Below are 25,666 nucleotides of genomic sequence, written 5' to 3'. Positions count from 1 at the left end.
AATCCCTAACATACTAATATTTATTTATTTTAGAGCTGTTCTTTTTTTAATAACTTGTGGTTTTATGTCCACAGAGAATCTCAGCTCCTTTGCCTATTTTAAGGCATACCAAGGCAGTCTTCCCCCCCTCTCCCGAAGTATATGTCCATAAAATAGTCAGTGACTTGGTTCTTTTAAGGTAGAAAGATTAACAAATGATTAGAAGAAGTACCCTGAACATGATCATTATATCACAATATTCACCCTGTAACAGTAATAGGCTGCATCCCATTGTCTCCTTAAAAGGTGAGGTGTCAAAAGGTATTATTAGGTTTAGGTTATCATTTCTCCATGCTACCTGTCCTGGACATACATTTTCACCTGCGCATTTCATCCTTCCTGATCTCCCCATACTTCTCATTCATTTACAGGTTCCAGCAGCTGTGTATCTGCAGTGACTCAGCAGAGAGTCAGGGAGGGGATACTAGAGGAGAGGAGCAGGCGGCGGCTCCCCCCTCCATTCCTGGGGTTGAAGGGGCGGGGGGTGGGGGGGGTGGGCAGTGGTAGCCCCAGGAATGAACAGACGCTGTTTCTGGACCACCATCCACCATCTCTTCCTTCTCCTTTACTCTAAGAATGCAAAGAGGCAACCCCTCACGAAGCCATAAATTTAATTACTTCAGTAAAAATGCCCCTAATAATATTTTAGGATTGTTAGTATGAAAGCAATCAGGCAGTCAGTAGGTAAAATGGATTAAACATTTTTTGACTAAAATCTCCATTATTTGATGAGCCAAGAATTAAGAATATAAATTCAGCAAATGCCAGTAACAAACGTCCCAGAAATTAATGAACATTTACGAGCCTTTATCTTGTAAATAGGAAAAATGCACACATTTAATACCACCAAACCTGCCCACTTTACAGCATCGAGATGAGACTATGAGCTACTTTGTGCATGTGTGTGTGTGTGCTAAGTTGCTCAATCGTGTCCGACTCTTTGTGACCCCATAGACTGTAGCCCACCAGTCTCCTCTGTTCATGGAATTTTTCAAGCAAGAACACTGGAGTGGGGATCTTTCCTTCTCCAGGGGATCTTCCCAACCCAAGGATGGAACCTGCGTCTCTTGCGTCTCCTGCATCAAATGGAGGATTCTTTACCACTGCGCCATTTGGGAAGCCCAATACTTTGTAAACCAGTGCAAATAATTCATGTGTAATATTATGACAGTTTGGTCACATCATTCTCACTTGGCTTCCTGTTACTTAAATCTAAAAAATACTTACGCCTTGGTGATAACACACTGCCAGTTCTAGTCACACCTATGCGGTAACTCACGCCACAGCGACCGCAGGGTCTTCAAACCCTAAATCACGCCAAAGCAAAACCCAGGTCTAGAAACCCTAAATCGCGCCAAGGTGATGCCAGGGTCTAAACATCTTACGTCGCGTCAAGTGAAACCCAGGTCTAGAAACACTCAATTACACCAAGAGGGTACTGGGGTCTAAAAATCGTCAATTGTGCAGGGGTGACGAGAGGATCTAAAAATCTTCAATTGCACCATGGCGATGCCGGGGTCTAAAAATTCTCAATCATGTCAGGGTGATACTCAGGTCTAAACATTGTAAATTACATCAGAGTAGTACCAGGGTCTAAAAATCTTAACCCTAGGGCATACCAGGGTCTAGAAACCCTAAATCGCACAGGGCGACGCCCAGGGTCTAGAAATTCTAAATTGCATCAGAGCGATACCGGGGTCTAGAAATCCTAATTTAGGACACTCCAGCATTCTTCTGAACGTTCTACGGCATTCGGGCGAGACATCTCCTCCCAAGCAGGTAGAGCGGGCTCAGAGGACAAGAACACATGCCTCCCGACCTCCCGAGATTTTCCCCTCCAGTGCACGAGTGGCGGTCCAGTAGCCCCAGCTCCGACCGGCAACGTCTTACCTGCTAGCCCGCACCCATTTGGGGACAGAGGCTCCAAGCCAGGCACACATTGCCACCGCCACCCCACCCCTGGCGCCCGCCACGCACCCACCTGCGGAGACGATCTCGGCGCACCATGGTGGTGTCTTAGCCCATGCCGCCTGCACGCCGGCCCAGAGCAAAGGGCGCGCCGCAGCGCCCGCAGCCGTGCAGGGCTGGCCGGCGGCAGGGCGCAGCCCACGGCCCAGGAGGGCGGCGCGGCCGCGGCAGGCGGCCACCGGGGTGGGCGCTGCGGCAATGCGCGAAGGCGCGGTTGCCGCAGAGGAGGCGCCACCCGCCGGGATGCACCGGGAGGTGCTCGTGGCCGCGGCAGCGCTGAGCGAGTGGGCACCGACTTTTAGAGCCCACCCGCGCCCCGCCCCTGGCCCGCCCACCGCGCCGCAGTGCCCCTCCCGCTGAAGCCACCTCCCCTCCTCGCAGCCCTGCTGCTTGGCGCCCCTCCTAGTGCAGCTCTGGAGGGGGGGCACTTTCAGGGGTGTTGACCCCACCAGCACCCCACTGCTCCTTCACGGCCCCCTACCCTGAACCACAGGTTCTACAAACAAAAACCCTCCTCCGGCGAATTAACAATGCAGGTAGAGACCACAAATTCCTGAGACCCCCCCCCCAACACCACTCCCAGACCACCCATAAGCCCCCCCCCTCCAAGCCCCAAAGGTGGCCGCTCCACCTCAAATGCACTAAGACCCAGGGTTGTGGGCTGCTGCTTTTGCCTGGCGATCCTCGCGGAAGCAGGGGGGCACGGCACAAGCGCCCGCGGCAAAGCAGCGGTCCGTAAGCTCCCAGCACCTCCTAGGTCCCTAATTGCGGGGATTTAAGCCGAGCTGGGCCTACCTCTGAGCTATTCGGCGGATTCATGGGACGGCCGCTCAGAAGCAAAAGAAAAAGGGGTGGGTGGGATGGCAAAACTTGCGGAAAACCAAGGCTCTTTTTCGCGCGCGGCCACGGCCGCGGGCTTGTCCTCTGCGGCAGCGCGACGTGGTCCGCACGCCCGAGCCCTGCCGCAGCCCTCCCGCGGTACCCACTCCCAGCACCGACCCGACCCGAGCCAGGAGGGGTGATAGGCACAGGAGATGAGACTAAAGCGCCCTTTATTTGTGTAAGACTGAATCACAATGCGAGGGTCCCAATGGTACCGAAAAGAGGGAAGGATTTTTCCCCCTTCATCCACAATCCTTTAAAAGGCATTTATCAAGTACCTTTGAAGAGAAAAGTGTAGAGAATCAGAGTGTGTGTTCCGTTTTTTGGCTGCAAATGGAAATCCTGACAAACGTGCGGGCTGCGGTGCCGGCTCCCTCCAGAGGGGGCGCTGCAGGCCTCCCTTCCACTCGCGCCCACCGCGGTCGCTCAGCTGCCCAGAGCGCGGGCGAGCCAGAGTCCCGACATCCCGGGCTTGAAAGGCTCGGCCAGCCGAGGCCACCGGGCACCTCACAGGGTGCCAGGGAGCTGAGGGGCACCAGTTGGACACAGGAGAAACCACTGTCTGTGAACGCTGTCACCAAAAACGTGCGGCGCGGCCCAGGGTACACCTCTACTGATGTCGCCTCAGAGGTTCCTGAAACTGCTAACTGAGCACCTCCAGAACGCTAAGAGCTAACGGTGCAAAGGCCAAGGAGAAATGGCCCCGGGAACCGCTCCCCCCGACCCCAAAGCGAGATGTTGACCATCTGGTAGGGATGACACCCAAGAACTGACAACGGCTTAAAATTTCCCTTTAATTTCCTGGCAACGTTTTGTGACAGGTTGGTCCCCTCCCCTCAACACACAAGCCCCTCAAAGGCCGAGCCCAAGTATTATTCACCTTTTGTATCCCCAAGAGCCCGCCAAGGCACTGGCCACAAAGCAGGCCCCTAATAAATACTGCATGAATAAGTGCAAGAATTTGAGGGCGCACAGGGGAGGAAGTAATTAAGGAGAAGGGGGAAAGGGTTGTTTCGAATGATGAATAGACATTTACCGGAGACAAAGGGCATTCTAACCAGAGGGGACGGCATTCGAGAAGCACCGGAGGTGCAGGACCGCATGACCTTTGGGGAAAATTGCAAACCCTTTGGGCTACGGAGCTGAGAGGCAAAAACTTAGGCTAGAAGGAGTATTTCATCTTAAGGCGTTTACAATTTGTCTTAAAGAATATGAGGAGCCACCGCTGGATTTAAACCCTTTACGGCCTTAATTGGTTACTTAATGAAATTTCAATTACTCCCCTTAACAAGCAGAGGATTACCTGTTTTAACGAACCGCCACCTTTTAAGGACGGAATTAATTACTGAGCAAAATTTAAATCAGTCCTTTCAACAAAATAAAGACTTTCCTATTTTAACTAAGAGAACAATATAAAACAAACTTGGCATTATAGTTTCTCATAGTCATTGTCAATGGAACCTATGAGTCCTACAAGCAATTCCCTACTTTTATTCTCACCACACCAGAAGCACCAGCATCCAAGATGAAGGAAATTTTGTATTTAATGGACTGCGTGCTCACAAAGGATCTTATTCTGAAAGCCAAGGAACATGTCCACCCACATGGAACAAGTGGGCAGACAGGAGGGGAGACCGCTGGGGTGGGGGAGGGGTGGGGACAAGGGAAGTGCTTAAAGACAAGTGAAATTCTAATGCTCTCCACAAACCCTCCCGGACGCAGGGCTAGGAAAACCTTCCTTGGAGAAGTAGGTTGCAAAGGACTTCAAATCTCTAACTCGTTTAGCTGAAGGAAGCATTCCTGTTTGGAAGAACCTCCCAGCGCACAGGCAAGGAGTCTGAAAAATGCAGAGGATACCAGGAGAGATCAGCTTGGCTAAAGCCAGGAGAAAATGCTAGAGAATGCCCCAGGAGCCAAACAGTTAATGAGTTTTCTAACTGTGCTCGACTTACAGAGAGAAGCTTCCTCCACCAGGGGAGAATCTGGCCCAAAGTATAAAACATTTTAAGTGCCTGAGAAAACATGTAACCGTACATAAATCCAAAGCCTGCCTCTGGCTGGCTCTCAGTGCACTCTTTCAGCTCTTAGACACAAATACCACACTTGACCGAGATCACAGATAGCAGCATTCCCTCAACCCATAGCTTATCATACATTCTTGTCACATTCCAATTTTCAGACAGTCTCACATAGTAAGACCTCAGATTTGTGCAAGGATGAGGGTAGAAAGTTTGACATTTATTAGCCTGCTGATGTGCAACAGCGGTGCAAGATCAGCAGGGCTGGCACTGTGGGTTCAATAATCATATTTTTTGAACCCCAGTTTGAGACCCCAGTTTGTCATTACAGTGACAAACACAAGGATATTTATGGAGACAACAGGACAGAACTGGGACTGCCACTTTCAAGAGCCAAAATTATCAATTCAAATAAAGAAGTTCAAGATGGGGGAAACCTGGTTGAACAGCAGCACATAAAGAGACTCATGATTTTAGTTGACAGTGAGTCTGTGATATGTCTCCAAAAAACCCATAGCAGACTGTAGACTGTAATTAGAGAAGCACCCAGAATAAGCTAATCCTGCTCTATTTGCTAGTTAGACCTCACGGAAAGTGTTTTATTTTGTTCTACAGACCAGATATTATTAAGAGACACATAAACAGGAATTTGTTCAGAGAAGACTAAAATGCATTGCAAATTATGTCACTGAAGGTGTAAAAGCTGTCATATTTTAAACTCCTACTATAGCATGAATCCTTACTCAATTTATCCCTAATTCTCATAATAAATCGCTAGATGAGTATTTTCATCTACATTTTTCAGAGAAAGATACAGTAGCTCAGAGCACTGTTGGTATGTAAAGGACTGTGAACTGAACACAGATGTGTTCTGGCTCCAAAGCTGGCGTTCTTTCCACTACCCCACACTGCCTCCCTGTTTAAAATAACCGGGCATATTTAGTTGGAAGAAAAGAAGCCTTGTGGAGTGAGTGGAAGAAGGAAATGTGTTAGCAGTGCTCAAATATTTGTGGAAGCAGCATTAGATGTTTAGACGTTTTATTCTGTATGGCTCCAATGAGTGCAAATTGTAGAGAAACAGATGTTGATTCAACATAAAGAATTTTCCAATAGTCAGGGTTGTCTAGAGAGACTGGGTATCTCAGCCATGTGGAGACGTGACAAGTTTGCCGTCTCTAGGGGCTGGGCAGTCCTGTGGCAGGTATGCAAGTTCTGGATGAATGCATGAATGACCTTTAAGGTCTTGTCCCATCTGATAGAAACTAAGGCTCAGAGAGGTGCTGGAACTTGGCCAGGGTGACCCGGTCCCTGAAGGGTCAGATCCACAACAAGATCTTTCCTGGGTGTTCCTCAGCCCAGAGCACTTTGTACAACATGATGCTTCAAGCTGGGGGCAAGACAAATTGAAGAAATTATCCATACAGTCATGTCAACCTCCCTCCTAATTCAATTTAACCCATATATCCAAAAAGCCACTGGTGTCTTCCTTTCCTCTTCAGGCTCATTTTTGGGGAGAAGAAAGGGAGCTGAATAACCCATTAACCAGATAAGATAAACCTAAGAGACAGATTACAGTAATACTGAGCACCCCTGAAGTATCTTTACACACTCTGTGCATTACTGGACACATCCCATAATCCCACATTCGGTCCTGTTTTGCTGTTCCACACCTGGAATACATCTTGCACACACAGATAAATGAGTTTAAGAATTCGATATGAATCCTATCTTGCATTTTTATAGTTCTTTACACTTTCATGTATATTATCTCATCTGATGCTCATCACAGTCCTCTAAGGAAAACAGTTGTTGTTTTTTTTTTTCCAGTCAGACAAGCAATTTTCTAGCTGCCTGGGGAAGAAAGGGCTACAGCACAGAACTCGCTGTTGTTTTTTTTTTAAACTACATTCCACATTAGATTATTCCTCCAGCCTGGATGAGTCAAACCAGAAGCAGGTGTTTTGCTTTTCCTCGATTGCTATCAACACCTCACACCTTCAGCTGTCCTCCTCCACCAGTCCCTCCAGTGCCCCCACCCCCGCTACTACCGCGGCGCTTTGTCACGAACCTGCGCACCCTGCTCTCGGCTGCTCCAACTCCCAGCGAGAGCCACCCACCCGGCGCCGCGCGGGTGCGCCCCCCGTATCCCCCCACCCCCGACATTCGTCCAGGCCCGTGTGGCTGGACCTTCCCAACCACCCAGGATGTCCCACAGCGGGAAGACGCAGCTTCCCGGCAACTCGAGACCCGATTTCCTGAAGGGGTGGTTAAGCAGGCTGAGCTTCGGACGAGAGTTAGGGGACTTTTGTGTTCTCGTCTGACCCTGAGGTTCTAGGATACGATGACTGAGGAGGACCTCGCCCACGTGGCCCTCGAGTGGCGCTCACACCTCGTGCGGCCACCCACCAACCCCAGCGTAGTCCGGCATGCCTCAGCCGGCCTCACGGCCTCCCGGGCCACTATCACTCACAGCTTGGCCCCAGGGTAGGTGTGGTCCACGCACACTAGTCACTTACCCCGAGTGTGCTCATTCCCGCTCATCGGGTGGGCTGGGAGGGTAAAGGTGGAGGGACATTTCTTCCCTGCCCGTCTCCTAGCTGATTTAGTTAAGACTTGGGCTACAAGATTCCATGTTTGGGGGACCAGGTTGCGCATGCGCCTCCCGTGGTCAGCGCTCCTCTGTCTGACCCCGGTCCCAAGAAAGACCCAGCCAAGCCACCGAATACCCGGCTCAGGGATAGAGCGTCGCCACCTCCGAGCTCATGCCCATCGCCCCCGAGCCAACCTGTGCTGCTGCCTGTCGGGCGTCAGCGCCACCTATTGAGAAGGGTATGAAATGGCAGGCTGTGCCTCGAACAAGAAGAGGCTGAATACAGTTATGTAAAGTTTAAAAATAAAATAAAATTAAAAAAAAAAAAAAAAAAAAAAAAAAAAGTTTATTGCCAGAAAAATAAATATGATAAAAAAACCCAAAAAAAAAAAACAAAAAAAAAAAAAAAAAAAAAAAAAAAAAAAAAAAAAGAAGAGGCTGAATAAACGAATAAACTTTTACAGGGCCCAATTTGCGTACTTTTATGTGATAAAACTGAAGGCCAAGAAGTGATACTTTGATTAGTTATTAACCGAGATCTTTGGTGAGCCTTCCATATCTCAACTATTTCCCTATCTTCATAGTTATCCTGCTGCTGCTGCTAAGTCGCTTCAGTCGTGTCCGACTCTGTGCGACCCCACAGACGGCAGCCCACCAGGCTCCCCCGTCCCTGGGATTCTCCAGGCAAGAACACTGGAGTGGGTTGCCATTTCCTTCTCCAATGCAGGAAAGTGAAAAATGAAAGTGAAGTCGCTCAGTCGTGTCCGACTCTTAGCGACCCCATGGACTGCAGCCTACCAGGCTCCTCCGTCCATGGGATTTTCCAGGCAAGAGTACTGCAGTGGGGTGCCATTAGACTCCCAAATCTACGTCTCCAGCCCTTCCCTCTATCCCAAACTCTAGATCCATATATTTGACTGCCTTCTGTTCCTCTTCACATAAATGAAGAGGCCCACTTACGTCTTATAATCCACAAGGGCTAAGTGAAATTCCTTACCCTTTATGTATCTTCTCCTTCCCACACTACAAACTGATTCCTTCCCCTTCCCCAGAACCTGTGTTACCTTCTGTATTCTCTATCACTGTTAATGGCATCCTTAGCCACTCCAATCTCCTCCAATACCTGTCACCTGATGGAATGGGACTAAAAGGCAAGCAGCCTTGGGTACAAATCCGAGCAAGTTCCCTCCTTCCTGCTTCTTCCTTCCCCCTTCTCTTCAACTTACCTCCAAAGTATCTTGAATTCATCTTGCTTCCCTCTATTTGCAACAAACAGTTCCCTTGTTCAGGCTTCATTATCTCTCACCTGGACTGCTGCCTCCTAATTGGTTTTCCAGGTCTCCACAATCACACCTTTCTAATCCAGTATTCACACACCTGCCAAAAGTGACCTTTCTAAAACGCAAATCAGATCACATCTCCTTTCATCTTGAAACTCTTTACTAACTCCTATTTCCAATGCTAAATTCAAGCTCTGTCACTGGTCATGGAAAACACTTCAAAAATCTGGTCTTTCCTTTACTCTAGTATCCTCTCTCTTACACCCCTACCTCACCTACCTCCCAAAATTTCATAATCTGACCAGATGTTGCTAATTGTAGTTCTTCCCTGTGTGGGAACCACACAAAACAGTGTGGTTTCTATTCTGCATGCCTTTACATATGTTCTGTCCCCAAATACATTATTCCCCACTTTGTCTATCTAAAAAGTTCATTCCTGAAAATTCAACTTTGGTGTCACAACCTCTTGCAAGCCTTCCCCACCAGCTTCCTATAGATAATATTACTCCCTCTGTGCTGTCTCCCTTGTACAAACATTTGTTGATCGCTATGTGCCAAATTCTTATCCTAAACTCTTTATGTACATTATATTATTTAATTCTGATGATAATGCTGTCAAGGGACTATTATTATCCTAATTTTATGAATGAGAAAATTGAGGCTTTGAAAGATGAAGGTGCTTGCCCAAGGTTGCAAAGCTAGTAAGTTGTGGAGCCAGGATTTGAACCCAGATATGTCTGCTCCTGTTTATTCATCAAAAAGTTTTGTAGAATTAAAATGATATTTGAAAAATCACAGGTCACCTTTTAAAACTATTAATGCTTACAGAATTTATTTTTTAAAGGAAAAACACACAGCTGTCCTAGTCTAGTAGATGGAAATAAGAGTGTTCTAATTTAAACTGATGCTATAGAAGGCCAAATAAATAGCCTTGATGTCTGGAGAAGGAAATGGCAACCCACTCCAGTGTTCTTGCCTTGAGAATCCCAGGGATGGGGGAGCCTGGTGGGTTGCCGTCTGTGGGGTTGCACAGAGTCGGACACGACTGAAGCAACTTAGCAGCTGTTGGAGAAGGAAGTGGCAACCCACTCTAGTATTCTTGCCCGGAGAATCCTGTGGACAGAGGAGCCTGGTGGGCTGCTGTCCATGGGGTCACAGAGAGTACGGATACAACTGAAGTGACTTAGCAAGCATGCATGCATTGGAGAAGGAAATGGCAACCCACTCCAGTATTCTTGCCTGGAGAATCCCAGGAACAGAGGAGCCTGGTTGGCTGCCTTCTATGGGGTCACACAGAGTCGGACACGACTGAAGCGACTTAGCAGCACCAACAGACTAAATAAGGAAACAATTCTGCTATTGTTCTGTATAATTTATTCTTATTATATGAATGTTGTGGGGTTTTTTTGTTTTGTTTTGTTTTTTGGCTAAGGGACTGTTGATTGTAAATCATTAATAAGTAGACTTTTTTTTTTCAAAACTCCTTCTGGATAAGAGTAGAGAGAAAAAGCTAAATTGAACAAGTCATCATACAATGTTCAAAAACTTACCAGCGATGGGGATACCAACATAACGTGCGGGATGTATGATGTCTCAATAAGTTAATATGTTTGAAGAGAAGAGTTTCTAGCACAGAGGACATGCTATTGTTAAGAACTTCAATAGTTCCCAATTCAGTGGTAAAGACAAATACATAAGCTGATGAGTGACTAATATAGGTGTGAACAAAGCTCTGTTGGAGTTCCCAGAGGAGGAGGGGCCTGAGGATCGGCCAGGAACTAGGAAGTGGGGGCAGGGAACAAGATGGCACCCAGCAGGGAGCTAGTTGCTAGAACCAGAGCAACACCACCTAACTTCTGCAGAATCATTTTATCTGTTGGTAGATCTTTTACTACTGAAACCTCTGTTTCTTAGAACCTCTAAAGTTTAACGTTTCCTTACTCTGGGGTCTTGGCCACCCGGCAAAAGAGCAAGACTTTCACCCAGATGACATGAGAGTATGGCGGAGGGGAGAAGATGAGACTGAAGCATGCGATGGGGTGACCCAGTACTCCAGAGAAGTCCCAGCCCCACCCACAAATCCAGTTGGGATAATCAGAACTCCAGGAGGTCCTGGGAAGAGGAAAACACACTTCCCAGGAAAGGCAAGCACATTCCCATCCCCAGGCTCCAGCCCTTCCTTACCAGAGGAGAAACAGTTGGGCACAGACTTAGTGCTGTGTGCAGTGAGCAGGAAGGAAGGACTGAGGCCATCATCCAGCTTGGCAGGCCCTGCCCAAGAAGGTCCACCTTTTTCCGCCAAACCCATGCCAAGTGTTTAGTACACTAACTCAGTGTTTCCCAAGCCAAATGACATGGAAGGCTGCTTAAAAGTCTACATTCTTTACCACAGACCATTAACTTTATATGTAGGCAAAACATATTTATGTTCCTCCCGTTCTTCAATAAACAGAGTAAAGAAACTTTCTGTGGGTAGTTCACTCTGGACCAGTGAAATGAGAGCAGCTATTCTGATGGGAATAACTAATGAGATACATACAGGAAAAAAAGAAGTTAAACACGAAACAGAGGAACACTGTTGGTAGAATTGAATAGATACAACTTTTTTGGAGGGCATTTTGGCAATAGCTATTAAAATCGATTGGGCAATTCCACTTTGCCAAATTTATTCTATGTGTATACTCCCTGACATGTGTCCAAGGATGAACAATGCTGCATTATTTAGAAAAATAATCTTTTTAACTGAAAACAATCTAAGTAGCCATTTATAAGGTGCTGACTATGAGGCTGAAAAACGTAAAGTTTTTCAGTTTGCATGAAAAAGCAAGGTTCAAGGTTCAAAACAGTGTATGTATTATAATCCTACTTGCATAAAAACACATGTGTACAATATAACTAAATATTTTTAAATTTACAATATCAATATATTTATATACATATTAGAAATCCCTGGAAAGATCCAGATTTGGCAAAGTGGCAGCTTAGGGACAAATTTGGTCTACAGGGAGATTTATTTATTGTTTTTTATTTTGTTTTGTTTTAAATTTGAATGTGAATGCCTGTGGGAAAGGGCTCCCATAAAGTCCTCTTTACTCTCTAGTCTTACACCCTTCAGTTCCCTCAGTTGTTACTTGACCTGGCCCCTAAATGCAAGTGAGGATAGATGCAAGCCCTTTGGGGGTAGCTGGAGGCATGCTTTTAGTATTTACTTTCCACTTCTGTTCTATAAGCAAACATGACATTTATGACTTAAGGGAGGGTGGAGTGGAGACTGACATGTTTCCATGTCAGAGAAAAGAAGGACTAGAGGAAAATAAGGATCCTGAAAGATGAGACACTGATATGGAAGCTATTGCTACAGTCAAGATAAGAAACAAGCAGAGTCTGAACCAGGCAGTAACAGCAAGGATGAATTGTGAAACCCAGATTTGAAACTCCTTTTAAAATCCCTTATCAGCCAGTGCAGTTAAAGGAATGTACAGGCTTTGTTTCCTCCTTCTTTCCTGTCATGAAAAATTGCAGCCTGTGGTTTATCACATGGGCCTCTGGGCATGGCCCTGTTGTGCTCTGCAGGAATCCAGCTCTGTTCTTAGTGCTCCTGGAGAGCCTCATGCTCCTGTACCTGTGAGTTAATTTCTTTCCCTCCACCATGTTGGCACCAATGGGACAGAAAGTGGGAGTCTTTAGCACCAAAGATACAGCAGAAATGAACCTTGGATGTGCCTGTACAGAGTCTACCAGAATGTACTGTCCTGGCCTCTATCTACCTTGTGGGCTCGTGGCTTCCACAGTTAACCTAATATTAGAAACCCTAATAGTCTGAAAATAAGAGTAAAGCTTTACCTTAAAATAAGAACAAGGAAAACTTCCAAATGAAACGTTCCCTTGTTTTTGGCAGCTGCTAATAGCAGCTAGTATGAGAGTCCTGGACACCATACTTTGCTCTTTGATCTGCTGGAAATTCTTCATTTGAATGAAATTACTTATTTGAAAAGGTTTCGTTGAATTTAGGCTGGTATTTCACGGACTTTCTCTTCTGTAGTCTGAACAGTGGGGAATGCAGCATGGTGCTAAATTGGGGAGATTGGGTCACAAATAAAGTCCAATTCATGAATTACTCTTTTTTTTTTCTTGCCTGGCTCGTTGAAAGAGAGAGAGAGGAACCAGAGGTTTTACAACCATAAGAGGGGTTACATTCCATCTATGATTCACGCTACCCCCATTCCCACTGTCTCTGTCCCACAGCATTATGCCTGTCATAGACATTCAGGTACTTCAATGCAAATCCACTGAGTTCACACAAGTATCCCAAATGATCATCAACTGAAGCATGGATATATAAAATGTGGCACATGCATATAATAGAATATTATTTGTCAACAAAAGGGACTGAAGTACTCATATATGGTATACCATCGATGAACCTTGAAAACATGCTAACTAAAAGAAGTCAGACACGAAAGACCACATATTATATGGTTCTATTTCTACAAAATGTCAAGACTAGGCAAATCTATAGAGACCTAAAGTAGATTAGTGGCTGCCTAGGGCTGGGATAGGAAGCGGGGAAGGGAGTCATTGCTAATAGTTACAGGGACTTTGGGGATGGAAGTGGTGAGTATCAAATTAGTAGTAATAATAGTTATACAATTATATAATAAAACCACTTATATTTTAAATAAGTGAATATGTTATATAAAGTATATCTCAATAAAGTCATTATTGAAAAATAAAAGGAAGAAAAGATGAGTATAAAATAAAACATTAGTTTAAAAAGCTGAAGTGGCTTATAATATTAAAAAAAGATAAAAAGATTTTGTAACAAGGAACGTTCCCATGGATAAAGAAGGATTTCACAGTGAAATGGGGATTAATTTACCCTCCCCCAAAATCCTATATGTGTATACATATGGTAATAGAGCTTCAAAATAAGCAAAAACTGATTATAATTTTATAATTATAGTTATAGTTCTCTGAATTAGAGAAGAAATAGACAAATCCACAATTATAACTAGGGATTTTTATACTCCTCTCAAAAATTTATAGAGGAAATAGAAAATCAAAATACAAAACACTTGAACAACACTATCAACCAACTAGAACTAATTGCTGTTTAAAGAAAACATACAATAAAAGTAAAACACACAGTATTTTCAACTGAACATGAACTATTCACCAAGATAGATCATACTCAAGATAGATCATATTCTGGACCATATTTGATAGATCTCAATAAATTTAAAAGGGCTGAATTCAAATGAACATGTTCTCTAACCACAGTAGAATTAAATGATAAATCAGCAACAGAAAAATATATGGAACTCCTCAAGTATTTGGAAATTAAACAGTAGACTTCTAAATAATAATCCGTGGGTCTAATACAAATCACAAGCAAAACTATTAAACATTTTAACTGAATGGAAATAAAAACACAATATATCAAAATTTGTGGGATACAGCTAAAGCTTTGCTAAGAAGAAAATTTACAGCAAGGAATACAATAGCCCCTTGGTATCTGAGGGGAGGGGTTGGTTCCAGGACCACCACCACACCAAAATACAAGAATGCCAAGTCCTTCTTTAACATGACTGCAGTACAGTTGGCCCTCCTTATCCCTGGTTCCTCATCCTCCCATTCAACCAGCTGGCCATCCTGCAGATAAGGAGGGTCAATTGTTTTTAATAAGAACTGTTTCAGATCAAAAACTTAATCTTCTGCCTTAAGAAGCTGTAAAAAGAAGAGCAAAATAAACCCAAGTAAATAGAAGGAAGAAATGATAAAGAGCAGAATCAGTGAAACTGAAAATAGAAAAACAGTCGAGAAAACTAAAAAAAAATAAATAAAAGCTAATTCTTTGAAAAGATCAAATTAATAAAAACCAGATGAATCAGGGAAAAGAAAAAAAATAAGACTTAATGGTGTCAGAAATAAATGAGAAGAGAATAAAGATCTTCACATATTAAAAAGATGAAAACAGAATATTATGGACAACTTTAGGCCAATAAACTTAACAATTTCAATGAAAGACAAATTCCTTGAAAAATGCAAACTATGAAGATCATTCAAGAAAAAAGAAACAAACACAATATCTCTATATTTACCAATTACATTGGACTCATGGTTAAAAACCTCCCTAAAAAGAAAACTCCAAGCATAGGTGACTTCACTGGTGAATACCACAAAATATTTCAGGAAGGAATAATCCCAATTTTACACAATATTCTAGAAATGGAAGAGGAGAGGGCACTTCCTAACTCATTTTATAAGGCCAGCATTATTCTGTTCCAAACCAGACAAAGGGATTACAAGAAGAGAAAACTACAAAACCAATATCCTCATGAACATAGATGCAGAAATCCTTAAGAAGTGTTTGGCAAATTAAATCCAACAACATATAATGGGGTTTATCCAAGGAATGTAAAATTGTTTTAATATTCAAAAATCAATCAGTGTAACTCACCACATTAACAGACTAAAAAAGAAAAACCATCTCAATAGACGCAGAAAGCATTTGACAAAATTCAAATCTAATTTCTAATGAATGCTCAGAAAACTAGGACTAGAAGGACACTTCCTCAACCTAATTAAGGGCATCTGTTTTCATTCCAATCCCAAAGAAAGGCCAAAGAATGCTCAAACTACCACACAATTGCACTCATCTCACACGCTAGTAAAGTAATGCTCAAAATTCTCCAAGCCAGGCTTCAGCAATATGTGAACCGTGAACTTCCTAATGTTCAAGCTGGTTTTAGAAAAGGCAGAGGAACCAGAGATCAAATTGCCAACATCCGCTAGATCATGGAAAAAGCAAGAGAGTTCCAGAAAAACATCTATTTCTGCTTTATTGACTATGCCAAAGCCTTCGACTGTGTGGATCACAATAAACTATGGAAAATTCTGAAAGAGATGGGAATACCAGACCACCTGATCTGCCTCTTGAGAAATTTGTATGCAGGTCAGGAAGCAACAGTTAGAACTGGACATGGAACAACAGACTGGTTCCAAATAGGAAAAGGAGTACGTCAAGGCTGTATATTGTCACCCTGTTTATTTAACTTATATGCAGAGTACATCATGAGAAACGCTGGACTGGAAGAAACACAAGCTGGAATCAAGATTGCTGGGAGAAATATCAAAAACCTTACATATGCAGATGACACCACCCTTATGGCAGAAAGTGAAGAGGAACTCAAAAGCCTCTTGATGAAAGTGAAAGTGGAGAGTGAAAAAGTTGGCTTAAAGCTCAACATTCAGAAAACGAAGATCATGGCATCTGGTCCCATCACTTCATGGGAAATAGATGGGGAAACAGTGGAAACAATGTCAGACTTTATTTTTCTGGGCTCCAAAATCACTGCAGATGGTTGACTGCAGCCATGAAATTAAAAGACGCTTACTCCTTGGAAGGAAAGTTATGACCAACCTAGATAGCATATTCAAAAGCAGAGACATTACTTTGCCAACAAAGGTTCGTCTAGTCAAGGCTATGGTTTTTCCTGTGGTCATGTATGGATGTGAGAGTTGGACTGTGAAGAAGGCTGAGCGCCGAAGAATTGATGCTTTTGAACTGTGGTGTTGGAGAAGACTCTTGAGAGTCCCTTGGACTGCAAGGAGATCCACCCAGTCCATTCTGAAGGAGATCAGCCCTGGGATTTCTTTGGAAGGAATGATGCTGAAGCTGAAACTCCAGTACTTTGGCCACCTCCTGCGAAGAGTTGACTCACTGGAAAAGACTCTGATGCTGGGAGGGATTGGGGGCAGGAGGAGAAGGGGACGACAGAGGATGAGATGGCTGGATGGCATCACTGACTCGATGGACGTGAGTCTCAGTGAACTCCGGGAGTTGGTGATGGACAGGGAGGCCTGGCGTGCTGTGATTCATGGGGTCGCAAAGAGTCGGACACGACTGAGCGACTGATCTGATCTGATGAAAAATCTACGGCTAACATCATCCTTACTGCCTTCCCTCCTCATATAGGGAACAATGCAAGGATTTCTACTCACCATATTTCTGTTCAGCATTGTCCTGGAGGCCCTAGACGATGAAATAATGCAAGAGAAAGAAATAAAATGATACACATTGAAAAAGAATAAGTAAAACTACATGTATTTATATACAACATGATTGTATGTGTTGAAAATCCTAAAGAATCTACAAAAAGCTATTAGAACCAAGAAGTGAGTTTAGTAAGATTTTAGAATACAAAGTTAATATTTAATATCAATTGTATGTCTATTTACTAGCAATGAAAATTTAAAAGCTGAATTTTAAAATAATACCATTCATAGTAACATCTAAAAATATGAACTACTTGGGGATAGATTAAATAAAACATGACAAGATCTGTACACTGAAAACATTACTAAGAAAAATTAGGGAATATCTAAATAAGTGAAGAGTTGTATCATGTTCACAGATTAAAAGGCTCAGTATTATTAAAATAGCAATTCTCCCCAAATTGAGCTACAGATTTGAAACAACCACAATAAAAAGCCAAGCAGGCTATTTTTTGTTAGAAAGTAACAAGCTGATTGTAAAGTTTATGTGGAAATGCATAAAGTCTAGAATAGCCAAAACCATTTTCAAAAGAGAGAACAAAGCTAGGAGATTTATATTACCTTATTTAAAGACTTACTATAAAACTATAATAATCAAGACAAGGTGATATGGGTGTAAATATGGACATGTAGTGCAGCATGACAAAAGAGTCCAGAAATAGACCCACATATGTATGGTAATTTGATTTTCAACAAAGTTGCCAAAGCAATTCAGTAGTGAAAAGATATTTTCAGAAAATAATACTGGAACAAGTGGATATCCATATGCAAAACACACATACACACAAGTTAGGAGGTATGAACCTGTTACAAAATTTTACCCCACCCTATTTACAAAATTAAATTCAAAATGAATTATAGCTTACATCAAAAATGTATTCAAAGTGGATTACATATCTAAACATTATGAGGACTATAACCATAATAGTTCTAAAGGAAAAACATGAGAGAAAAGTCTTAGTGGGCTTTGGTAGACAACTAGTTCTTAACTAGAATATAAAAATATAAGACATAACAGGAAAAATGATAAATTGGACTTCATCAAAATTAAAATCGTTTTATTCTCAATAGACTTTATGATAAAAATGAAAAGGAAAGTGACACACAAAGTATTCACAATACATATAACTTACAAAGAACTTGTATCCAACATATATAAGAATCCTGCAACTCAGTAAAAAGAAAACAACAATTTTTAAATGAGGAAGATTCCAACAGAAACGTCACCAAAGAAGACATATGAATGGCAAATAAATACATGAAAAGATGCTTAACATCATTCATCATTAGGGAAATGCAAACTAAAATCACAGTAAAACAGTACTTCAGACCCAGTAAAGTGACTAAAATGAAAAATACTAACAATCCAAGTGTTGACAAGGATGTGGAACAATTGAAACTGTCATATATTGTTGATGAGAATGCAAAATTATATAACCTCTTTGGGAAATGGGCTGTTTCTCATGAAGCTAACAATATACCTACTATAAGGATTCAATTACTCTGATCCTGAGTATATACTGAGAGAAATGAAAATGTATATTCACATAAAGACTTGTTGAATGTTCAGAGCAATTTTATTTATAAGTCAAATCTAGAAAGAACCCAGGTGTCCTTCAACTTATAAATGGAGACATTATACACCATTAACTCAATTGAATAAAAGGGAATAAATTATTGATACATGCAACAATGTGGGTGTTTCTTAAAAGCATTCTAAGTGAAAGAAGCCAGATGCAAAAGGTTATAAAACTATGTGATTCTATTTACATAAAACTCCTAAATTTTTGTGGACAGCAGAGATGTTCCATATAACATGATTATGAATGTGGTGAAATGTCTATATATAGTATAAAGTTGGCTCTTAAACAGCATGGGAGTTAAAGGCATCAACTCACCATGCAGTCAAAAGTCCAGGTATAATTCACAGCCAGCTTTCCACACCCTCAGATTTATCCAACCACATATAATGTAGTACCATTATATGTACTGGTATAGATCACCAGTACAGATCTGGTGGAAAAAAACCTGCGTATAAGTGGATCCATGCAATTCAAACCTATGTTGTTCAAGAGTCAACTATACACTTAAACTTATTAAAATTTATGTATATAAATTATACTTCAATAAAGTTAACTTTTAAGATGATGTAAAATATTTAGTATAAGTTTAACTAAAGTCTGGAAGAATGTATATTAAATTATTAACAATGGAGATGAGATTATAAAAGACTTTCACTTTGCTATTTCACTTTGTTATGTACTCTATAATGTTTCATCTTTTTCCAAAGAGACTTCTATATTAGTCAGGATTCTTATGATTGCTAGTGACAGAAACCCAACTCAAACTAACTTAAGAAAAGGCAGAATTTATTGATTCACATGCCTGTATTGGTTGAGGGGTAGATTCAGATATAGCTAGATCTAGGTGCTCCATTGAAGTTTTTGAGAATGAGGCTTTCCTCACCTATTGGTTCTTCCTTCCCCTGCATTGGATTCATTCTCAGACTGTCTTTCTTCCTGTGATGATGACAAAGCAGCCTAGTACCTTAGCAACCCTGGAGCAAAAGACACACCAGGAAAAGTCCTGAGCCAACTCTTAGTGCAGGGCAGGACCCCATGCCTGGGACACATGGCCTTTCCTGATCACTGGCACCTTGATGGCCAGACATGGGTCACAGGACCATGCATGGGGCTGAGCAAGGGCAGGGTGGTCTCAGCCCCACACTGAAGAGTTGTTCTCAAAAGGAGAAAAAAGAAAAGAGGGTCTGAAATCAGAATAAAGGCAGCTTATCAGACAAAAAATAGCATATGACTACTATAATGTATGGGTTTCCCTGGTGGTTCAACTGGTAAAGAATCTGCCTGCAATGCAGGAGACCCCAGTTCGACTTCTGGGTTGGGAAGATCCCCTAGAGAAGGGATCGGCTACCACTCCAGTATTCTTGGGCTTCTCTGGTGGTTCAGATGGTAAAAAGTCCACCTGCAATTCAGGAGACCTAGGTTTGATCCCTATCTTGGGACGATCCCCTGAAGAGGGAATGGCAACCCAGTACAGTATTTTTGTCTGGAGAACCCCATGGACAGAGGAGCCTGGTACTTCATGGGGTTGCAAAGAGTTGGACACGACTGAGCAACTAAGCACATACTATAATGTGCTGCTTTTGGAATTAGGATAAAGTTATTTGGTTTTATCTTTAGAAGAACACAGCCCAAGGCGATATCCTCTGGTGCTTTTCTAAGAGAGCATAGCATAAAGCCCACTGTTACTAAGTGAATGTGTGTGTCCCCTCAAAATTCATATGTTGAAACTCTAATCCCCCATGGGATGATATTAGGAGGTTGGGCCTTTGAGAGGTAGTTGGGTTCAGATGAAGTCATGAGGGTGGAGCCTCCGTGATGGGCTTAGTATCCTTCTAAGAAGAGGAAGAGACTAGAAGTCTCTCTCTCCACCATGTGAGGATACAGTGAGGAGATGGCCATCCTTAAGCCAAGAAGCAGATGCTCACAAGACACTGAATCTTCCAGCATCTTCATCTTGAACTTTCTTACAGCCTCCAGAACTGGAAAAAAACAATCCCTGTTGTATAAGTCATTCAGTCTTTGGTAATTTTTGCAGTGACCCAAGCCGACTACATGCCCCGCATAGCAGCATTCTGTGATGAATTAGAGAGAAGTTAAGGAGGATGCCATCCAAGGGGAACCTGTTCTTGCCCAAATAGAGGGGAAATGGCAGAAAGGAGTAGAGATAAGATTGGGCTTGGAGGGGAATGGCAAAGGTGGCTGACTAAAGATGAAAGAGGGACTTCTAAGTTGAGCTGAAGGTGGCCACATGATACACAATGTGGCCATTCTGGGATGTGGGCTGGCTGAAACGATTGTGGGGTTACTTCCACGTGCTACCTGGACTCAAGCTCCAGGATAAGGATATTGAACTTCTGAAGTGTCATGCCCATTTAGCTTGATGGTAAATAATTTTAAGTACTTTTATATTTGACTTAAAACTCAACATTCAGAAAACTAAGATTATAGCATCTGGTCCCATCACTTCATGACAAATAGATGGGGAAACAGTGGAAAGAATGACAGACTTTACTTTTGGGGGTTCCAAAATCACTGCAGATGGTGACTGCAGCCATGAAATTAAAAGATGCTTGCTCCTTGGAAGAAAAGTTATGACCAACCTAGACAGCATATTAAAAAACAGAGACATTACTTTGCCAACAAAGTTCCATCTAGTCAAGGCTATGGTTTTTCTAGTAGTCATGTATGGATTTGAGAGTTGGACTATAAAGAAAGCCGAGCACCAAACAATTGATGCTTTTGAACTGTGGTGTTGGAGAAGACTCTTGAGAGTCCCTTGGACTGCAAGGAGATCCAACCAGTCCATCCTAAAGGAGAACAGTCCTGAATATTCATTGGAAGGACTGATGTTGAAGCTGAAACTCCAATACTTTGGCCACCTGATGTGAAGAACTGACTCACTGGAAAAGACCCTGATGCTGGGAAAGATTGAAGGCGGAAGGAGAAGGGGACGACAGAGGATGAGATGGTTGGATGGCATCACCGACTCAATGGACATGAGTTTGAGTAAACTCCGAGTTGGCGATGGACAGAGAAGCTTGGCATGCTGCAGTCCATGGGGTTGCAAAGAGCCGGACATGACTAAGTGACTGAACTGAACTGAACTGATATTAATACAAATAAGAATGTATTATGAAGTAGAATGTAAGAAACACATGTGATTTTAAGATAAAATACAGATTTCTTGCTTGCAATAAGCCCTTCAGGCTGCCTCTCATTCTCGCCTTAATGTGAATTCAGTTTCCTCTGCTATGCTTTGGTGGAAAATTTTGAGAGCTGTTTCTTTAAGGCATAAGGGATGTGCCTGGGGTTTTCACAGTGTCCAGACACTTTGCTAGAAGAAGAAATCAGGCAAGGGTTCAGAAAGATTTGGGATTTTGAGGGCAGGGCTAACATCTGGAGAGGTTGGCAGAACCGATGTTAGTATATGCATGAGGGACTGAGGTTCAGGGCCAGTCACGTAAATCCTAAGAGCAGCTGCATTCCTGGGTAACATCTCATGTGGAAAATATGGGATCCTGCCCTGGCTTGGGGTCTGGATTAGCATCTCTTTGAGGAGTAGGAATCTAGTGTTCTTGGAGAGGCAGATTCATTTCTAGGGTCAGGCGGAGTTCATCTCTAAACAAGCTCTAGGCAGCAGCTTTTTGCCTCAGAATTGGTGGTGAGGAGAGATGGAGCCCAGAAGGTTTAGCGTTCACAGATTTAATACGATATGATAGATCTACAAAGGGTCATAAAAATAAAAGGAGGTTCTAACACCACAGAAGTAAGGACAAAATGGAAATGACTGTCCTTCCCCAGAAAAGGACCATTAGCTGGCACCTGGTCTTTTTTTTCCCCCTTTCATCAAAAGGAAAAGAAAAACTTTATCATAGATCACATCATTCTGAGGGACTGAGAACACCGCAGTGAAGGACAGGATGGGTCCTTTCTTTTATTCATCCTGGGATGGCATGAAAATTGCCCCCCGGGAGGACCTTATTAAAAGACAGAGGGATGAGCTAACACTACTGAAGTCATCATTTTGCAATATTTAAATGTATCAAACCTACACTTTATACATCTTAAACACTGTGTAATATTATATGTCAATTATATCTCAGTTAGAAAAAACAGGGAAAAAGACAAGCTCATGGCAATTAGTACATCTACAACCTGACCAAAGGATAGCAAAGGGCACTGCTGCTTCAGTCTCTCCTGGGTGAGGACCCTCTGGGAACCTTAATCAATAAGTCTTGGCCAGGATGGCAAATTTTAGAGAACAAGGAACAAGAGGAGGTGGAGAGGAATGAGAGAATTAAACTGGAAATATAGATTCTTAGACTGAGGTGGATGAAGAAATTAAATAATTATAAACCAAAAGGCCAAACAAAAGAAAAAAATAATCAGCCTGTACCCAGAGCATTAGGTTCAGGAAATTCAATTTGCACATAGAGAGTGGAGGGGCCTTTGCTGAGGGCTGGCAGGGGGGCAGGAGCTGAGGCCTCACTGGTGAGCAGAGGACCGTTGCCCTGGAGACAGTCTTAGCTTAGAAATGGCAAACAGGAAAATAACAGGGGCTTAAGGGAGAAAGAAGAAAAAAAGGCACTGCTTAGGATGGTTGATGTCTTAGCAACCAGACTATACTGCATGAAATAAATGTTCTTAAAAGGATAAATACAGATTTAACTGCTTTGAGAAATGAAGATAGGAAGAAGGAAACTATTTTAGTTGTTTCTGGGTTAGGATGGGTGGTCAGACAGTCAAGACATTTAATAGAAAGAAAAAAAAAAAAAAAAAAAGAATGTGTTAGGAGCAGAACCTGAGATACACTTACCTATCTCCTAGCCTCTGTTCCAGAATGTACTATTGAAATACTTTCAGAAAGCTATTGATAGAGAAATAATATTAAAAATAAATCCAGGGAGCTTTCCTCTTAGTGCCCATGATAATAACTTGAGATGTCAAATTTAACAGAAGGAAGTCCAGAGATATTTAGCATAAAATCCACAGGTATTAATTAGCAAGTTTCAAGGCAAGGCAGTGATTCTGGGGAGATGGCTTAGGCAGCCATGGCTAGGAGAATTGTGGGTTAAGATTTGGTCAAAGTGGTTCTGGACACCCCTCTTCAAGGTGGCTAAGGGTTTTGGTACTGAAATATTAACAGGAACTCTCTTGCCAAGAGGCTGGAGCTAGAGAAGGGGCTTCCTGGAGCACAAAGAACCAGCAAGATGGGTCAAATGGCTTGGAGTAAGGAACAGCTGAAAGAATCATGGATGTGCATGAAAGACAGATGGGAAGATAAACCAGTAGCCAATAACCAAGGAAAGAGGAATAGGGACAGGAGGATAATATATTGCCCTGGGCAATCGCTGGGAACGGACACAGCAGTGGTTCTCAATATGCAGTTCCCTGACCAGCAACATCAGCATCAACTAGAATTTGGTAAAATGCAAATACTTATTCCCCCTGCATCAGCAGCCCTGAGGATGGGCTCAGCAATTCGTGTTTTAGCAAACCCTTGAAGTGAAAGTGATGGACGCTCCAGTTTGAGAACAACACTACTGAAGCATCCCTGGCCTCTGAGGCGAAGAATACAGGGAGTGGGACTCACTTAGACCTCCGGGTTGGCCTAATGTATGAGTAGCTGATGAGACTCACTGGAGGGGAGCCACAAGAAGCCAGGTGTGGGTTTGACACTGGGATAGGACTGATTTGGGGAGAAGTTTAAAGCAAAACTAGCCGGCTCATAGGAAAGAGGTAGACAGGACTAACCTAAGTAATAGAACTTTGGGAAGAATCAGAATTCACTGATAATTTTTCCTATCAGAGAACTAGCTCTGGAAAACTACAGGCCTGTAATAGAATTAGTGAACCCAATAACAGAAAACAAACAAACAAAGGTGACCCTATGATCTGAATATTCATGACTGCCAGATTAGAAGGCCCCCACAGGAAATGGAAAAAGTACATTTTCAGCTTGGGGAGCTCAGGTAGTAAAGCAACAAGAAGCTTTAGACATCAGGAACCAAAAACATGCAGACATAACTGGATGGGGTCAGGGCACTAATGGAGAAGACTGTAAATGACTGTAATTTTCAGAGCTGTGAAGCCATAAATTGCACCGAGAGAGCTGCCTGCTATTAGTGCAGCACTCTCTGCTCTCAAGATGAAGCAGCTGGAGGCTATGAAATTGGTTAAAATGATTCCCGGAAACAGAAAGAAAATAGAATATGAAGGAAAAGAGGTCTTCTGCCACCCTCTCAAAAGAGATAGGGCCCAAAGCCCTGGATGTAGCGGCCTGGACCATCTTCAGAGGTGAAACTGTCTTCAGTTACTGCATTCAAAGGATGGAATTAGGTTAAGGCTAAACGCTCAAGAGCACTGGAAAGTAAACAGATGGCAACACTTGCCACATTTAAACTTTTGGTTTTATAGAGAGGCAACAGAAGGGCCTCAGCCTATAGGGCCAGGGACCATACAGAGGATGTATAGAGGGAACAAAAATTGTTGCTTTGGAAATGGTCTTAGCTTTGAAAATGACAAGAGAGGAAAGTAGGGATATAAGAGGGGCTTAAGAGAAAGAGTGAGAAGAACCAGTTCTCTTAGAGTTCTAACCCTATAAACTTCTGATGCAGCAAAAGGAAATAAAAGCTAAGATACAGGGTCAAAATAAGGGAGAACCAAGGTGTTAGGAAACCCAAGACTGAGCACTAGGCAGAGCCAGGGATGGCTAACCACCAGAGACCAGATCCACTTAAAAGGTTTCCTCAGCCCTCTCTCTTTTTTTAGGGAGTTTTTAACAGTTTTATTGAGATATAACTGATGTACAACAAATCACATATATTTAAAACAAAATTCACGAATTTTGATACATCTTTATATCCCCAAAGTCATCACCATAATCCAGTTAGTGATTATGAATATATCTGTCACCCCCAAAATTTCCTCCTGCTCCGTGTGGTGCACTTATTTTCTTCTCCTCAATTCCTATCCACCAACCCCATCCCCAGGCAATCAGTGATTCAGTATCTGTCACAATGGGTTAGTTAGGCTTCTCTAGAATTTTACATAAATAAAATTCTTTGTATGTTCTCCTTTTTGGATGACTTCTTTCCCTCAACATAATGATTTTGAGATCTATCCATGTTGTTGTGCATATCATAACTTTGTTCCTTCTCATTGTTAAATAGTATTCCACAGCTACCTGGAATCAACTATCCATTTATCTAGTCATCTGTAGATGAATATTTTGGTTGTTTCTGTTTT

The 25,666-nt window shown here is 42.7% G+C and overlaps 1 protein-coding gene across 7 annotated transcripts in view; it reads right to left on the bottom strand.

Annotated features, from left to right (window-relative positions):
- MEST (mesoderm specific transcript) overlaps nucleotides 1-25,666 on the bottom strand; it is a 48,627-nt gene that overhangs the window by 10,702 nt on the left and 12,259 nt on the right. Inside the window, exon 1 of one of the 7 annotated variants that reach the window (XM_055590937.1) lies at nucleotides 8,724-8,746. The exons of 1 other annotated variant lie outside the window; for it this stretch is intronic. Coding sequence is in view for 1 of the 6 variants with exons in the window: in XM_055590932.1 (XP_055446907.1) it covers nucleotides 2,021-2,046 (26 nt within the window). In the remaining 5 variants the exon portion in view is untranslated. 5 more of the 7 variants (XM_055590936.1, XM_055590934.1, XM_055590935.1 and 2 more) reach the window with 5 other exon arrangements.

This window comes from Bubalus kerabau, chromosome 8, assembly GCF_029407905.1.
Source record: "Bubalus kerabau isolate K-KA32 ecotype Philippines breed swamp buffalo chromosome 8, PCC_UOA_SB_1v2, whole genome shotgun sequence".
NCBI lineage: Eukaryota > Metazoa > Chordata > Mammalia > Artiodactyla > Bovidae > Bubalus > Bubalus kerabau.
This window is presented reverse-complemented; position numbering and strand designations above follow the sequence as displayed.